At 38.3% G+C, this 19,798-nt stretch overlaps 1 protein-coding gene across 6 annotated transcripts in view; it reads left to right on the top strand.

Moving 5' to 3' along the window:
• Positions 1 to 19,798, top strand: part of LOC139750275 (motile sperm domain-containing protein 1) — a 64,575-nt gene that overhangs the window by 37,152 nt on the left and 7,625 nt on the right. For all 6 annotated transcript variants that reach the window (XM_071664872.1, XM_071664882.1, XM_071664863.1 and 3 more), the window contains 2 exons: positions 5,897 to 6,071; positions 17,989 to 18,141. In XM_071664872.1, the coding sequence (XP_071520973.1) occupies positions 5,897 to 6,071; positions 17,989 to 18,141 (328 nt within the window). The remainder of the gene's footprint in view (positions 1 to 5,896; positions 6,072 to 17,988; positions 18,142 to 19,798) is intronic.

The raw sequence follows: 19,798 nt of genomic DNA on the forward strand, positions 1-19,798 counted from the left end.
CTCAAATTGGTAAATAATTCCATATGTTAAGTTCCTGATGAAGAAAAATTATCTAACCTCATTTTAGTTGAATCATTTGCCCATGAGTTTATATCCTTTCCTACGAGTGAAATCAGATGAATCTATTCTTAAGTAGCTCATTAGATTGAGATTATTGAAGCCTTTAATTATTTTGGATTCCTGTATTGGATCACTTCTCTACCTTCTCTTTTTCTAAGCTGAATAGATTTAATTTTGTTGGCTCTCATAGGATTTGTTTCTCAGGCCGGAATCATCTTGGTAGCTCACCCCTGTACTCTCTCCATTCTGTCTGTCTTTCCTCAAATAGGGTGACCCAAACCGAACACATTATTCAAAATGGGGGGACACCGGTGAGTTTCACAGAGTGAAGATAATTTCCCAAGACTTATTAAAAAAAAATCCTTCATATAGATCCAAGAGTTTTGTTTGCCCCCCTTTCACTGCTTCAATGTGTTACTTGCTTGGCCATCAGAAATTATTACAACCAAGTCCTTTTCCTCATTGACCTCTTGTGGCTTAGCAGAATTCCTCCTGTAGTTTACCTTTTCATTTTTACTACCACTATATAAAACTGCATTTACCAGTGTTAATATTCATTTGCCACCTGTTAGCCCAGTCCATCAATTTGTCAGATTGAAGTTGCAGGTATTCGGTTTCTGTTGTAGATTTATTTCCCATCTTAGCATCATCCAGGAATTTAGAGGTCTTACTGTGAAGCTCATTATCAGTATTGTTGATATATATGAGAAATAGAACCAGTCCCAAGACTGACCCCCGTGTTGTACCACTTGTTTCTGATGGAGATTTATTTCTTACCTTTGTATCATCCACAAATTTAAAGATCTTACAGTGGAGCCCTCCATCAGTATTGTTAATATATGTGAGAAAGAGATCCGGTCCCAAGACTGATCCTTGTGGCATACCACTTGTTATGTGTAACCATTTTGAGGCTTGACCATTGGTCTCCACTCTTTGTTTACAACCAGTCAGCCAGTTTCCTAACCATTCAAGTACAACCCTATCTGTATCATGTGACCTAACTTTTTGTTTTAGTAAACTTTGATAAGGAACTTTATGGAATGCTCTTAGAAAATCTAAATGGATGACCAGAACTGCTTTTCCTTCCTCTTACACATTGATTATATCATAAAAGATATCAGTTAAATTTGTCAAACATGGGTAATTTCATTGCAAACCATGCTGAAAATCGTTCATTAAGCAGTGGTCATTAAATTTTTCACAATCTTTATGCAAATGATGGTTTCCATTAGTTTATCAGCTACAGACTTTAAGCTAATTGGACGATAATTCCCGGGTTATGATTTAGTACCTTTTATTAATATCAGTGTTCCATATGGGGATAGGGGAGAAAGAATACTTCCCACGTATTCCCTGCGTGTTGTAGAAGGCGACTAAAAGGGAAGGGAGCGGGAGGCTGGAAATCCTCCTCTCTCGTTTTTTTTTTTTTTTTTTTTTTTTTTTTTTCCCAAAAGAAGGAACAGAGAAGAGGGCCAGGTGAGGATATTCCCCCAAAGACCCAGTCCTCTGTTCTTAACGCTACCTCGCTATCGCGGGAAATGGCAAATAGTATGAAAGAAGAAAGAAAGAAGTGTTCCATACCATACATATTCACCATTTCCTGCACCAGCAAGGTAGCGTTAGGAACAGAGGACTGAGCCTTAGAGGGAATTACATTGGCAAATACCCATTCTTCTGGAACATTTTTTGTAGCACATAATTTTTTGAATAGAGCAGGCAATGGTTTAACTATCTCATTTATCAACTCCTTCAGTGTCCTTGGATAAAGCTTATTTTGGCCTGCCATTTTATATACTCTGAATACTCCCTCATGAGGGTGTTCCATTTGGGAACAGGATTCAGAGATATAGATAGACATAGAGAAGAAACCAGTTACATGTCACGTCACTGAATTTTGGCAATTATTGTACAATTCAACCAAAATTGGAAAGAATGAATTGAACTTTCCTCTGATGCAAAAGTAATTCATATATCTTTAGTTATGAAGGCTATTGTGTGTCAAAAGATTTTCCTTTGGTAAGTACAGGCAACCAACAAAATCAAGTCTAACATGCCTACATAAGTGATATGAATAGTGCTTAGGTAAAGTTATACAACACAATTTCCCTTTTTTCTCAAACCATGATGTATCAGCTTATGATACCCTTATCATGGCCTCTCCCACCCTTCTCAAATTTCTAGGTGCACTCTTGTCGCCATTATACCCTTACATCCACTACGCTCTTATCATCTTTACACTTTCTCCCCAGAGTTAACAGAAGCAGGTAGAAATAAAAATTCTGTTTGAAAAGAGATAGATACACAATTCCAAACTCAACCATTATACTTGAGATATTTTTCAAATGTCACAAGGAAAAAGAAAACTTTGTAGCATTTAGATGAAGAGAAATTCAAGCAACTAAGTTATGGAGGGATGAATGACACATTGGATACACCTGACAAATGGCCAACAGGAAAGGAATTTGGTGAATATGCATACTGGTAATTAAAGACTTAGGAGCGATCATAATTGAGAAGTTGGAATTTGGAGACCACATTGATGAAAACACAATAAATAGAAAAATGAATGGAGTCACCCACTCATCAGCCCCTCAGAATACTTATTCCATTTCTTTTTCACCTTTTTCCTACCTGTCACCACTTCCCCACTTCCCTCTTTTGTTGATGTTTTTGTTTGTTGTCTTGTTTTTCTCGTACTTTTAACCTCTTTCTAAAACATTTTTTTTATTTTTCCTGAAGTTTTCTGATACTTGCTCACCCTAATCACCATTTTCCATCTTTTTCAGCCACCTGCTGCTTTCTCATATTTCCCAATCATTTGCACTCCTTCCTGACAAATGACTCCCATACACCTCTTTACTCTTTCACTAGCTATATAACTTTCTCATTCCACCTCTCACACTAGCCATTTTCACCTGTCCTTCTCCCACATGCCACACACTTCTCACACACATGTAATCATTGTTTCCCTGAACACTTCCCATTTTTCACCCACTCCCTTAGCTTCATTTACCTTTTTTATCATTCTATTCTACTGTGTCTCTTCTGGTATCTTCTCCCAAGCTTCTCTTTCAAGCTTATCATCATTTTCATGACCCTTTCCCACCTAATTTGTTTTCGTATTTCCTAAAGCCTTTACAGACCTTCATGCTTGGCCCCACCATTTGATGATCAAACATCTTACCACCTGGCCTACTCAACATATTCACATTCAGTTGTCTCTTCTTTGCATACGTATGTCTTAGTACATAATCCAATAATACCATCTTTACTACCCACCCTTATATACTCAAGTATGTCCCAGTTTTTAAACCAAATATTCTTGTGACATGTTCTTTTCAGCGGATGACACCTCAAGCTGTTAATCATTCTTATACACAAGCCCAGTTACTCCATGCCCCTCAGTTAAATACTCAACTGCCTCATTACCCACACTCTCATTCAAATTACCCATCCATCAAAACTTGATGCACTTACCCAGCTCCTTCCAAAAACACTTGCTTTTCAACTTTAGTCCTCTCATCTTCAGGTGCATGAGCACCTTTCATAATCCAATTTCCTTTTTATCCACATCAGTAATGATATCATTTCCCTACTGTACTCTTTAACACATCCTTACAACTCCTCACCGTGACACTAATCTCTAACTTTATCTCTACAACATTCCCAAAGCATTCTTACACTTTCACCTTTAGCTTGTTTTACACTGAGCTTGAACTCCCAGGTTTCTCTCCTCCATCATAAGACCTGTCTCTGTCTTTATATTGGTTTCATTCACACACATTCAGTCTCCCTAGTCTGAGCCTGTGAGGAGGATGAGCACACCATGCTTCACCAGAGCAAAAGCTAGATATGAGGGAGGCCAAAAGAGGAGAGCCTAGAGATGAGACCCCAGGACCACACACTGTCAAATGCTTTGGACATATCAAGGGCGACTACATACGATTCTCTAAAATCCTTCAGGGATGTTGACCTGACATTAGTAAGATAGGGAAGAGTATCACTAATGGATCATGCCTTATGGAAGCTATACTTGTGATGACAGAGAAGACAGAAAGATTCAAGATGTCTGAGGATATGGTAGTTGAGGAGGGATTCAACGACTTTGGAAATAGTAGATGTCAAAGCAACAGGACCATAGGTGAGGGGCTAGTATAGTCACCCTTCTTTAAGGGTGGGATGTACCTACACATGATTCCAAGAAGAAGGAAAAATTTTGGTTTTTGAACAGAAACGGAACAGGTGAGCAAGCTCAGATGCAACTTCAGAGGCACACTGTTTCATTTCATGGGGATGGATGCCATCAGGTTCATAAGATTTATTTGTGTCCAAAAAGAGATTTCAGGGGGGACATGGGATTAGTGAGAGGATATTCAGGGGGAGAAGGAATGTTAGTCATCCAAGATAGAGTTTGAAGGAAAGGTAATACAGCACAAGCTTTTAATGATAACCTCAGGTAAAGACTAAAAAGATGTCAGTGGATGAAGAGAAGCTATTGCACTTCATTTGAATAAGAGAATGCTTTGCCTTATGGATTATGTGACCTGTTATTTTGGGCAGTGATGAATGCTGAATGGAAGTCAGAGGAAGAAAAGTTTTTCCAAGCCTGATATGCATGATCCCTTGCCTCAATGGCCTCAGAACAGGACCAGTTGAATCATGGATTAAAAGTGGTCTTCTTGGAGGAAGAGGGGATGTATGCTTCCATTTCCTCAACAATAACCTCTGCTATGCATTTGGCAGAGACAGAAGCATCATCACATAAGAGACAGTAATTTACTCAGGGAAAATCAGAAAAGAGTTTTCATTAGTCAATTTAGTCTGATTCGTTTAGGTGCCAGTATTCATGTTTAGAAGGGACTGCTTTTGGGACAGGTGCCATTGAAATAGATATATTTATGAGAGTGTGTCAGATGAACCCACTAAGATGATATTGTGTAGCTACCGCCCACAGGCTTATGGGTGAAAATCAGATCCAGAATATTAGGAAAGTGGTCACATTAGGCAGGAATATAGATGGGATGGGTGATAATTTGTTGTAGATCATTGAGAATGGAAATTTTTTCTGTTTCTGAGGATGGAGTGTTCCACTGCTTCCTTCACCATCTTGACTTTTCTGTAATTGTTGTCAATGTACATTTGCTATGGATCACTGCAGTAGGGTCAAATCTTGGCTTAGGTACTTTGTGTGCTACCTTCCTACCTCATAGCAATATCTCATTGTAGGTATTGATAGATAGGTACTCTGTTTGGGCGAAAGATGACAGCTCTTATGTGCCAGTAGTTTGTGTTTCGAGATTGGGCCATATTTCATATCCAAGTTGACTTACCTTTCAGTATCCTAGACTGAAAGTTGTGAGTTCAAGTAAATATGGTACTTCATAGTTTGTAGTTTCAGATAAATATTTCGGTAGATCATGCTTGATTTTTATTTGGCTCTTAATAATTACACTTATGTTAAGATACAGTGGAAGGGCTCTCATGTCACTCTAACTTGGTTTCAGATTGGTTTCAGATCTCAAACATGTAGCATATCTATTACATTTATGTTTTTCTCTGTAGGACCTGGAGGTTGAATGATATTCAAAAATTTTCTTTCTCTAACCTCTTTACTCATCAGTGTTAGCCATTACATTTATGTCTGCCTATAGCTTTCATTATTTGTGTAATTTTGATTCTTCCCTGTTCCATGCATCCACATTGTTACTTATATTCGTGTTTTTCAAATCAAAATTTCCTGTCATTTTACTGTTTCTATCACTTGATTTTACCCAACAGATGGATACTGCGAGTTGACCTAATTGATAAAATAATTCATAATGATACATATTCCCAGGTGTTGGGGAAAAAGGATGTGCCAGCCATACTATTGACTGGCATTCCGGATCCCCGCAGTGGGAGTGAGAGTGACCATTTTGAGTCCGTCCGCGCTCCCACTCGTTCTAGTGCGGGGGGAGGCGCTATTGAGACACAGTTTCATCCACATCAGCAGCCATTTGGAACTTATCCAGGTACACAGTAATTCTGCATTCAGTTTTGTGATTGTGTGATTGATTGATTTTTATACATGTTGAAATCTGAAGATTTGCTCTCTTGGTAGTGAGGAATAGATAAGAATTAATGGTGGGCAAGTTGATGGTTAAAGTAGTGTATTTTTGTATCAAAAAAAGTCTTGTTTTGTTACATAGATTCATGTACATTTACTGTAAAGGTAAGCTGTTTATAGATTTTAGCATTTGTAAGAGATTTTATTGAAACCACTTTATGCATAAGAGTATATTTAGTTTTTTTGTGAACTTCATGTATGTATTGCCTACATTGCTGTCTCAGCCAATTGTGTGATGTCCTGCATTAATTTTCTACTTTCAGACTTCATAAATGTTTTTGTTTTTCATTTTTGCTTTTCTTTTTTTCATATTTATCTCACTTCTTATCTCCTAGATTTTATTGTGCTAGTAGAAAGCAACTTTGCAATTATGGGATACCTGAAAGAGCTTCAGGAACTACGTATTTTGTATATGAATTTAAATTTTTTTTCATATGACTCAAATTTGATTATTTGGAGATGTGTGGTAAAACCTTGGCATGTTATTTCGTGAGCCACCTACAGGTCACTCCTACAGCACAGATGGGTTGGGATATAGCATTAGATAGGTACCAAGAAAGTTCATGTTACATCATTGTTATGCTATATTGTAATGTCAGTATCCTTGTACTTAAGGGTTAGGAACTTTTAGCCAAAAATGCACAAGTGCTGAAAACATATGCAGATACTGGAAGGAATGTACTAATTGGTACTCAAAACATTATTAATGCATTGAAAGTAATATACATTACATACAGAAACAGCTATCTTCCTGTCACACTAACATTTTGGGATTCTGGGAAAGGCTGAGTAAGATTTTTTCTGTATTCTTTATAAGTATTTGTATATTTATTAGTTCATGCATTAGATGTTACCAGACTCCACTGCTCGAGGTTGTGAGTACAGTCTTGTCAAATAAATTCTCACTGCAAAGGAGTATATATTTACCTGTAAGTGGTAGTAGTGCAGCTCTGAGCTGCAGTACTCCTTTAGGTAACACCAGGACTCTTTCATAGAAATTGATTGTGGGGTAGTTATAAACAGATAAAAAAATTCATTAGATAGAACCTCTGTCCCTGGGGATAGGGGAGAAGAATACTTCCTAAATATTCCCTGCGTGCCATAGAAGATGACTAAAAGAGGAGGGAGTTGGGGCTGGAAATCCTCCCCTCTCATTTTTAATTTTCCAAAAGAAGGAACAGAGAAGGAGCCAAGTGAGGATATTCCCTCTAAGGTTCAGTCCTCTGTTCTTAACGCTACCTTGCTAACTCGCGAAATGGCAAATGTGTATGAAAAAAAAGCTAGAACCTACTGAAGAAAGTTGTGTAGAAAACTTGTAAAATACAGTTTACCATAATTCACAGAGTAAAAGATGTATCCTTTGTACTGGAAGACAATCCGTCATCTCCCTTAACTGCAAATGTTTTAACTGTATACTACTTGAGAATGTTCTTTGTGTAATTTATTTTCGGTGTATGAATGTCAAGAACCTACTAAAGAGAATTGTATTGAAAGAATATTTAAAGAATATGCTCCACCACATCATAGGGGGTTAGGGACCAAAGGCCAAAAATACATGAATGATTCTCAAAGCTTGGTGTAATCAGTGGAAACAGTATACAGGATTGTACCAAATGACATGCTGAACATCACTCTAACAGTGAAACTAAACTAGATTACAGTTCATACTGAAAATAATTTGACAGCTACTGTGTCTGCCTCCCAATCTTGAACTGAGTCAACAGCTGACACAGACTCTGCAGACATCGGCAGCTTAGGGTGTGACAGAACCCTGAAATACGCTGGTCAAATTGTACCAGAATAACTCAGTGTATGCCATTCATATTGCCTGACTTTTATTGTATGATCTAGTAAAATAGTGTTTGATATGAATGAAATTTATAACCAAACAAAAAAATTATTATTTTGCCTTAGTGCTCTCAGCCAGATCAGTCTTCCAAACACTTACACACATTGCAATTAGCAAAATGATGATAGTCATTTCTTTTCTTTCATATATGTTTGCCATTTACTTCATTAGTCCTAAGAAAAGGTGAAGAAAATGCCTTATTAGATCACGTCTGTTCTACACTATTACATGTAATAATCCATAACTAGGCCTCAAACACCTTTCTTTGGTTTCACCTAGCTGCTTCATTTGCCTTTGTTCACTCTATCCTTTGCATGCCTTTCACTCTCCTGCATGTTCATTCCCCTAGCACTCAAACTTTTTTTTTTCACTCCATCCTTTTATCTCCAGTTTCGTCTCCCCCTTCTTATCTCCACCTCGGATACATATATCCACTTTGTCAACCTTTCTTCACTCATTCTTTCCATGTGTCCAAATCATTTCAGCACCATTTCTGTCTTATGAAATGAAAGATCATGAAAGAATAATGAAACAACAAAGAAACACATATGAGCCTTAACCGGAGATAGATAAAAAAGAATGTGTTATTAGCATATTGGTAGCATATTAGTAAGTGCTTAAAACAGCATGATACAGCATTTCCTGAGGTGATGACCTCACCTCCTCATTCAAGTAGTGTTTTTGTGCACCTTTTTTTCTTTTTTTGTTATTAATGTTGAAGGCTCCTGTCATGGACAAAATTCCACATGAAGGCTGGACACAAATTGAGTTATAGAGAGAATTATGAAACAGAGAAAGATAAGACAAAGGAAAGTATTTACAATTATTGAGAAAGTGAAAAACTTGTCTTTTAAAATGTGCCAGTTCATAGTTATTGGGAAAGACATGAGAAGGTAGAGAGTTCCAAAGCTATGACATATAGGGAAAGAAGCAGGTATCAAAATGGCCCACCCTTGAGTTGTTGATGGCCACACAATGTTCATGTGACATAGCAGCTTGCTGAGTATTGCGTAGTCTAGCGAGTGGTGTGGGCACACAAGCAGCTGGCTCTGTGGAGCAAAAACCAAAGTAATACCTATAGAAGGAAAGTGAACAAACATTGCGACGTAGGGCAAGGGGATTGAGTTTGGAAATTAGCTTGGGACAGTTTATAAGGTAGACTGCTTTTGACACAACTCTGTCAGTTAAGGATGCAGAGCTAGAACCACCCCAAATGTGAGAGCAGTTCTCCATACAAGGATGAATCAGTCCCCTGTGTAAATGGAGCAGCTGTTCAGAAGTTGCGACATCTGTACAAGACGTCCAGTTTCTTAGAGGCAGACCTAGCTATTCCTGTAATGTGGTGTTTCCAAGATAGAGTGGAACGGTGGAACCATGAATTGGATGAAGAGGTCATCGTGGAGGAAGAAGGGATAAGTGCTTCCATTTTCTCAAGAATAGCCTTTGCTATGCATTTGGCAGAGACAGAAGCTTCACCACATAAGAGACAGTAATTTACCCCAGGAAAGTCAGAAAAGACGTCACGTAAATTATTCCAGTCAGCTTTTTTCAGGTGCTAGTGCTTAAAAGGGGCTTCTAGAGGGGGAGGTGCCATTAGAATAGGTACATTTATGAGAGTGTGATCAGATGAGGCAATTAGGGTTGAGATTGTTTATTTACAGGGGGATGGACTAGAGGTGAAAAACAAATTTAGAATATTAGGAGAGTGGTCATAGCAGTTAGGAATATGGGAAGGATGGGAAATAATTTGCTCTAAATCATTGAGCGTGGAGAATGAGGACTTCAGTTCCTCCACCTTCCGTATTGTAGAAATTCAACCATTCCCTATGGTGAATGTTGACATCCCCAAGGTAGAGGACTTTGGCTTGTACATGAGAGGATGTCACAGTCTCGTGGCAGAAGTTTAGATAGTTGAAGAAGGATATTTAATTCATAGAATTAGGAGAGTAATAGGCAAAACAGAGGAAAAGTGTGGAAGTAGGAAGACAGATCTCGAGCCACATAAGATCAAAGTTTGGAGATTCAAGGATGAAGCCCACCTTGATCCGCAAGTCTTCATTGCCTCTGTTCAAATGTTTATGTGATTTCATTATAATATTTGTTGTGATAATGTTAAATGCATTTATAAGTTTATCATTATTGATCTTGGCTCATACTTAAAATTACTATAATTATAGATGATACATGAATGATGATACCATGATTGATAACATCATTTATTATCTATTGTACTCCAGTATATACATAGAAACATGCACAAAAGAAAAAATATATATGTGAAATGGTGACAGATTTCAACCAAGTGATCTCGACCCCGTTATATTATTAGTTTGACTGTTGTTGTGTGTGTACGACATGATGGTTGATAGCTTTATTGATGAACTACATTTATGTATTTTTCCATAACGCATAGGGAATATGTAAAAGTATGTATTGTGCCAAAACTTATAATTAAAAGTTTAATGGAATTGATAAACTGACTGATGCCATAAATATGATTTGGTTACTGCTGTTTATATAGATGGTACAATAAACCATAAATGACACAAAGATATGCATGAAAGTGATGAGAATTAAATAATATGCATTTATACAGTTATGGAAGTGACTCTTGAAAGTGATAAACATGAAATATATTAAATGAAAGTGTTTTAGTTAATAACAGTATTCCTATCAACCAAGGAGGGAAGATATAACACTTATATTGATTTTATATTAACTACATATCAAGTTGCTGATGTAGTATGTTGATATTGAAAATATTTAAAAAAAAAAAAAAAAAAAAAAATATATATATATATATATATATATATATATATATATATATATATATATATATATATATATATATATATATATATATATATATGTTATCCCTGGTAGAAGATGTGTGGATCAGGTGTTTGCTTTGAAGAATGTATGTGAGAAATACTTAGAAAAGCAAATGGATTTGTATGTAGCATTTATGGATCTGGAGAAGGCATATGATAGAGTTGATAGAGATGCCCTATGGAAGGTATTAAGAATATATGGTGTGGGAGGCAAGTTGTTAGAAGCAGTGAAAAGTTTTTATCGAGGATGTAAGGCATGTGTACGTGTAGGAAGAGAGGAAAGTGATTGGTTCTCAGTGAATGTAGGTTTGCGGCAGGGGTGTGTGAAGTCTCCATGGTTGTTTAATTTGTTTATGGATGGGGTTGTTAGGGAGGTGAATGCAAGAGTTTTGGAAAGAGGGGCAAGTATGAAGTCTGTTGTGGATGAGAGAGCTTGGGAAGTGAGTCAGTTGTTGTTTGCTGATGATACAGCGCTGGTGGCTGATTCATGTGAGAAACTGCAGAAGCTGGTGACTGAGCTTGGTAGTGTGTGAAAGAAGAAAGTTAAGAGTAAATGTGAATAAGAGTAAGGTTATTAGGTACAGTAGGGTTGAGGGTCAAGTCAATTGGGAGGTAAGTTTGAATGGAGAAAAACTGGAGGAAGTAAAGTGTTTTAGATATCTGGGAGTGGATCTGGCAGCGGAAGGAACCATGGAAGCGGAAGTGGATCATAGGGTGAGGGAGGGGGCGAAAATCCTGGGAGCCTTGAAGAATGTGTGGAAGTCGAGAACATTATCTCGGAAAGCAAAAATGGGTATGTTTGGAGGAATAGTGGTTCCAACAATGTTGTATGGTTGCAAGGCGTGGGCTATGGATAGAGTTGTGCGCAGGAGGGTGGATGTGCTGGAAATGAGATGTTTGAGGACAATGTGTGGTGTAAGGTGGTTTGATCGAGTAAGTAACGTAAGGGTAAGAGAGATGTGTGGAAATAAAAAGAGCGTGGTTGAGAGAGCAGAAGAGGGTGTTTTGAAATGGTTTGGGCACATGGAGAGAATGAGTGAGGAAAGATTGACCAAGAGGATATATGTGTCGGAGGTGGAGGGAACGAGGAGAAGTGGGAGACCAAATTTTAGGTGGAAAGATGGAGTGAAAAAGATTTTGTGTGATCGGGGCCTGAACATGCAGGAGGGTGAAAGGAGGGCAAGGAATAGAGTGAATTGGATCGATGTGGTATACCGGGGTTGACGTGCTGCCAGTGGATTGAATCAGGGCATGTGAAGCGTCTGGGGTAAACCATGGAAAGCTGTGTAGGTATGTATATTTGCGTGTGTGGACGTGCATGTATATACATGTGTATGGGGGTGGGTTGGGCCATTTCTTTCGTCTGTTTCCTTGCGCTACCTCGCAAACGCGGGAGACAGCGACAAAGCAAAAAAAAAAGAATTAAGATTATATAATGGGGACTTAATTCTGATTCCATTACATAGTCCACCTTGCTTTTTCAGGTGTAGTAAAATGATAAGTTCTGAACCCAAGAACAATCCTGGGGATGGTAAGTTATCAAGAGGGAATTAAGTTATTGATTTATGATTCAACAAAACTTTTCTATTTTACATTTTACTCATGTAAGATTATGACTTCTATTGCTGGATACAGGGAAGAAGGAAAACTTTAAAGTGAATGAATCATTGATAAAGATATCAGCTATCAATCCATCAGTCAGTCATATAAACACTAAAGCTGGGTTGAGATCTTTCATCTTTTCATCTTTTTCCCCATGCAGGAGTTCCAGAAGGAAACAGGCATCAGAGATATAGATATATAGATAGAGGATTATAGTAATAATAAGGATGGACTGAGAACTTGGAGCTACATAAATATCTTCAGAAGTAATAGCATAACAAGGTGGACTCTCCTTGTATGAGAAGCAAGTGCACCAATATTGTACATGAACCAGGTGACACCACTTGCAGGGAAGACATGTCAGCACAATACTATTTCTAGCTTTTAACACTATGTTACCAATATGCTAGCACCAAAGATTCTTTATTCTTCCTTGATTAAGCTAAGACTTATTTCACCTGTTTCTTGTTTTATTATTCTTACATGATGTTCTTTATCCCTGGGGATAGAGGAGAAAAAAGAAAAAGCGTGACTTAGAAGGCGATTAAGAGTGGCTTGAGATCCTGTATTACTTTCCAAAAGAAGGAACAGAGCAAGGAGCCAAGTGAGGAATTTTCCCACTAAGGCTCTGACTTCTGTTCTTTACACTACCTTGCTAATGCGGGAAATGGCAAGCATGTATATGAAAAAAAAAGTTGTTCTTCATTTCATAAGAGAGAAATTAGTCTTTAGCTTTACTTTTTTATTTCACTGCTGAAGATGTGTGTTGTTGTTTGGGAAACTAATCTGGTGAGAGTTGTAAGGCAAAATATTTTATTTTACTTGATAACATTGGGTTATTTTGGCTACTTTTGGCCAATTTTATTGGCACTTTAAGATACATTGCCTGAATGGTTGCCCCCCCAAAAAGGCTTTCCTTGTTGATTCACTTTTCAGAGTGATGTTGCAGTTGCTGTTATCATTAACCCCATAACAGGGAGCAAGTGCTGAAGTGCCAGACCCACGCTCAAGTTCATCCTCCAAGTTAAAGGTTTTCCTTACACTCTTAGCAGGTTCTTTTATAGTAGGGGTACTTGCCAGATGCTTAGGCTAATTGATGATTGGTATGCTTGGGCACAAGTATAGAATTATACGAGTGGTAAGCGGTATGTTCTTACTCAGTGAATGCTAGCAGAAAACTGAAGTGGTGGTCAGCGTGGCATGAGCAGCATCAGCGCCGCACTACCACCAAAACTATGCCTTGCTTGCTCAGTCATACACCCTGTTAAAAGCAAATAAGTGCTAAAAAAAGAGTTAAAGAAAAGATCATTCAGAACAATCACTGGCTGCCTAGCAAGCTCAAACATTCAGCACCTGCATTATGAGATATTTTCAGTACAGTCTGCCTTCAGTATGCTTGGCACCCGGCCCTTTGCTACAGCCCTTGAACCCTCCCACCCAAACTGCCCCAAGTAGAACTTAGAAGTTTACTCCTGCTTCACACTTCAGCAGTCTGTATATGCAGATCCCCTCCTCAGCAAAAGTGGTGTTGACAAAACATGTACACCCTAATGATAAAACAAGCAGTAAACAGTTGCCCTCCCATTTCAGTCTTAATTTCCACTCACCAGACAAACATCCATCTGAGACTGCATTCTTCATTCATGCATGAGATATGCTTTGTCATCAGGGTTCTGGATACCACTTATATCTTTGACATTATAAACACAATATGTAAGACCTTTAATGCCCAAATTTTGAATTCCGTTGCGAAGATACTGAACATTTACTTCTCCATTGTCCTGCATTTACTCCACATAGAGATGTGTACAACACCACACTTGACCTGTGGCTGTGCTCATTGTACATAGCCATTTTCCTGAGTACTTGAGGTGCCCAATATAAAGGGGACCCAGACCAGGATGTTTTTTTCTATAACTGTGTATATATTTTCTATAACTAATTGACTCCCATTTTCATGAAGTGGTGCCAGAAGCAGACAAACTGTTGCCTCATCTGCACAAATCTAGCGGTGTATAATGTGCCAAATTCAGAGTCTACCATCCACAACCAAGGTTTCATTTGTTATACCCCTTATGTGTAACATAACATAACTCAGTTGTTTCTATGCAGTGCATGACCTATTTTAGTGAATCTTTAGGCTCAGAAACCCAAAACTTTCTATACTTCCTTCCTTACACTACTCATTGTAACACCTTTCAACAAGGAAGAAGCAGTTATTTAGTCAGCAAGAATACCATGGTATATACCAAAAAGATTATTTATTCATATTTATTTCTTTATTATATTTTTGCCGCTGTCTCCCACGTTACCAAGGTAGCGCAAGGAAACAGACGAAAGAATGGCCCAACCCACCCACACACACATGTATATACATACACCTCCACACATGCACATATACATACCTATACATTTCAACATATATGTATATATACATACACAGACATACATATATACACATGTACATAGTTCATACTTGCTGCCTTTATTCATTCCCGTCGCCACCCCGCCACACACGAAATGACAACCTCCTCCCCCCTGCACATGTGCGAGGTAGCGCTAGGAAAAGACAACAAAGGCCACATTCGTTCACACTCAGTCTCTAGCTGTCATGTATAATGCACTGAAACCACAGCTCCCTTTCCACATCCAGGCCCCACAAAACTTTCCATGGTTTACCCCAGATGCTTCACATGCCCTGGTTCAATCCATTGACAGCACATCGACCCTGGTATGCCACATCGTTGCTTGCATGCCTTTCCCCCCTCCTGCATGTTCAAGCCCCAATCACTCAAAATCTTTTTCATTCCATCCTTCCACCTCCAGTTTGGTCTCCCACTTCTCCTCGTTCCCTCCACCTCTGACACATATATCCTCTTTGTCAATCTTTCCTCTCTCATTCTCTCCATGTGACCAAACCATTTCAAAACACCTTCTCCTGCTCTCTCAACCACACTCTTTTTATTACCACACATTCTCTTACCCTTTCATTACTTACTTGATCAAACCAAAAAGATATCAGACAAAAATATAAGAGAGCTGTAGGTAAACTAGTATTATATAGTGTGCTACCGGGAGAAATATGAAATGTGCATGGAACTGCTACTGAAAAATTTAAAAGAAAATTTAGTATATAGTTGAAGTCTTTCCCAGATAAACCTAAAATTGATAACTGCAGAAAGAGCCTAGTGGTAGAGATAAACAGTATTAGTCACGAAGCAACATGTTCAGCTAGTGCTAGCCCTGCCTCTTCGCAAAATTTTGTCATGGGTAATCCTTGGTTATTATTCTCTCTGGCTCCCTTCACATCAAGCACTTAGCTCCACATAGCTCCTCATTGTTAGTCTCCCTTCAGCTGTCTTCGTCATACAGTGAAACATTTCTGTACTCCCAGCTCAACCATCTCGCTCATACTACACCCACTACCACACCTATTTCTGGCAGTGTCCCTTCACACACAAAAGTATACATCTCGCCATCTGTCTTCTTCAGGAACTTCATTTCCAACACCCACCTTTACATGCATTCAGGCCACTCACCATCAGCCATGCACATATTAAATAGCCAGATCAACCCTTTAACAATACTGTCAACACCTTTCATGGGGAACTCAACTTGAGTCTGATCCATATCCAGTGCTTTGCCATATTTCATCCTGTGCAAGGCTTCCATTATCTTCTTTGAGTTACCCATTCCATTTATCATGACTCACTATGCATCCTGCTTCATTCCAAATACATCATAGCTGTTATCCCATCATCTAACACATTCAGTAGTCCTTGAAAATACTTGTGTCCTTTTCACATATTTTTTTGGCTGTTATCACTTTCTCATCCAACGACCTCATTGCTCCCACTATTTATCCTCATTTCTCTTGACATTTTACATCTCTCTCCATAATATTAGTTTTTAGGTTTCATAGCTTTTTCTTGAATTACTCCCAGTCACTTGCTTTTCTTCCCTGCAGTTACTGATCAAACACCCTCTCCTTACAATTTTACTTTCTCATTCCACTTCTGCACACCTTACAATTCATCATCACACTTGATCACTGTCCACTAAATATCTTCCATCTTTTATCCAGTTCCCTTGTTACTTGCATCCTTTGTTGTTTGCTTAATTGCATGCAGACCCATCTCATGCTTACTTACTTTCACCATCTTTTTCATATATATTTCACTTCTTTCTTTCAAGCCACCACCAGCTTTTAGTTTTGTTTCCACCAAAAGAATTATGAGAGATTCCACTTTCCATCTTTTTCAGCACATTCACATTCACATCTTAATAATGTTGAGGGAATGAAGAATAAGTTCAGGTATTTTAAAATCAGAAGTGGTGCACAATAATGCTGTTATAGGATTAAGAACAATGTAAATGTTGGAAGTGGACTTTAGGAGATAGATTTTATGAAGCAGCACAAATGATTGGTTTAAGGTTTTAACATGAGATTGTGTTTTCGTGAAAAACTAATTACAAAAAGGTGCAGAGAGTGCAGACTGACTACACCTTTAGTAGATGTGGGAAAGGCTTATGACAATGGATGTATTTGGAATATGGAGTACATTAAGCCCATATGGTGTGAAAGGAAGATTATAACCGGGGTTGGAAGGATTCTTTAGAGACTGGTTTAAGTTGTCCATTATTTGATTCAAGGTCAGTTAATAATAGAATGTTATGGTTGTGAGTCAGATTATACAATAATGACATGATCTGATGATTGCAAGCAGTATTGAAGGAGGAATACAACTTACAGTGTGAATAAACTTCATTGTTGCTGTATCCTGGTGTTGTACCATTTTACTTGGTAAATAAATTCAAGAACTTGACATTAGTGAAGAAGTTCAGAAAAATTATTGAAAACAATTATAATTTGAAAGAGAGATGTTTTTATTCAAACATAATCAGAAATATTTTTATTTTAAACAAGAATATGTCTTGGAATTATGTATTATGAATATGTTTCTGAGGTAAACAGGTGGGTGAAGTACTTAAAGAAGGATTTCAGCATGTTTATTTATGTTGAAGGGACTTAGGAGAAAGTGTTTTGGGAAGAAAGACATTAGTATGAAATCATACTTTGAGGGGATTTTATTTTTCAAAAAAGGTGATTAGGAGTTATCCTGTGATGTTGTTTAGAATGAGGATATACAGAGTAGAAATATGAAAGAACAAGTGTGATGACCTTGTGTGAACATATGAAGAGTACAGATTTGATTTGATAAAGATTGTGTACAGATGAGGTTTGTAACAGGAAGAATGAAGGCAACTCAGGGTGACATGGAAAGATGAAATAACTGAACAAATTTGAGAAGGACAGATGTGGGGTAGATAGCGGTGTCAGAAGCCTTGGGGTCTAACGAAGGTTTTTGCATGGGGTTTTTAGTGATTTTGAGAGAGGCTGAATTCAGCTGTACTTGTGTATTTAGTCATTCTTCTTTTTTATGCTTCATTTATTGTTTTCAGTAATGCTAAAATGTAATTATATGTTTATTGTCACTTTTATTTTTAAGTCATACACTAATATTGTTTAACATTTTTAGGGAACACTAGTCCAAGTCTAGTGTTGGTAGGTGCTGCTGTGGTTTGCCTTTTGGGGTTACTTGTACCTACTGAGGGTGATCAAACCCCAACAAGAGTCCCATCCTACCTTCACCTACACTCCAACATCAAAATTGTCATTGCCTATGTCTTAGGTAAGGTCTGATAACATTTTGTTGACTTTTTATCATCTTGAATATTTTTTCTACATGATTTGCTCCTAATGAATGTGAAAAATATTTTTAAGCTTATGAGGATATCTCTCTTAAGATAGAATGTGTGAGAAATATATTCTTTAAGATAGGTGTGAGAAATATACAGAGTATGAAGAAATATTTATAAAGAGACACGGATGAGAGCCTAATGAGATGGTATGACGATGAAGGATGTTAGAATCTGTGGCATTTTGGTTGAAGATTTTTTTTTTTTTTTTTTTTTTTTTATACCTCGTCGCTGTCTCCCGCGTTTGCGAGGTAGCGCAAGGAAACAGACGAAAGAAATGGCCCAACCCCCCCCCATACACATGTACATACATACGTCCACACACGCAAATATACATACCTACACAGCTTTCCATGGTTTACCCCGGACGCTTCACATGCCTTGATTCAATCCACTGACAGCACGTCAACCCCTGTATACCACATCGCTCCAATTCACTCTATTCCTTGCCCTCCTTTCACCCTCCTGCATGTTCAGGCCCCGATCACACAAAATCCTTTTCACTCCATCTTTCCACCTCCAATTTGGTCTCCCTCTTCTCCTCGTTCCCTCCACCTCCGACACATATATCCTCTTGGTCAATCTTTCCTCACTCATTCTCTCCATGTGCCCAAACCACTTCAAAACACCCTCTTCTGCTCTCTCAACCACGCTCTTTTTATTTCCACACATCTCTCTTACCCTTACGTTACTTACTCGATCAAACCACCTCACACCACACATTGTCCTCAAACATCTCATTTCCAGCACATCCATCCTCCTGCGCACAACTCTATCCATAGCCCACGCCTCGCAACCATACAACATTGTTGGAACCACTATTCCTTCAAACATACCCATTTTTGCTTTCCGGGATAATGTTCTCGACTTCCACACATTTTTCAAGGCTCCCAAAATTTTTGCCCCCTCCCCCACCCTATGATCCACTTCCGCTTCCATGGTTCCATCCGCTGACAGATCCACTCCCAGATATCTAAAACACTTCACTTCCTCCAGTTTTTCTCCATTCAAACTCACCTCCCAATTGACTTGACCCTCAACCCTACTGTACCTAATAACCTTGCTCTTATTCACATTTACTCTTAACTTTCTTCTTCCACACACTTTACCAAACTCAGTCACCAGCTTCTGCAGTTTCTCACATGAATCCGCCACCAGCGCTGTATCATCAGCGAACAACAACTGACTCACTTCCCAAGCTCTCTCATCCCCAACAGACTTCATACTTGCCCCTCTTTCCAAGACTCTTGCATTTACCTCCCTAACAACCCCATCCATAAACAAATTAAACAACCATGGAGACATCACACACCCCTGCCGCAAACCTACATTCACTGAGAACCAATCACTTTCCTCTCTTCCTACACGTACACATGCCTTACATCCTCGATAAAAACTTTTCACTGCTTCTAACAACTTGCCTCCCACACCATATATTCTTAATACCTTCCACAGAGCATCTCTATCAACTCTATCATATGCCTTCTCCAGATCCATAAATGCTACATACAAATCCATTTGCTTTTCTAAGTATTTCTCACATACATTCTTCAAAGCAAACACCTGATCCACACATCCTCTACCACTTCT

The sequence above is a fragment of the Panulirus ornatus genome, chromosome 1 (assembly GCF_036320965.1).
Source record: "Panulirus ornatus isolate Po-2019 chromosome 1, ASM3632096v1, whole genome shotgun sequence".
NCBI classification, from domain to species: Eukaryota; Metazoa; Arthropoda; class Malacostraca; order Decapoda; family Palinuridae; genus Panulirus; species Panulirus ornatus.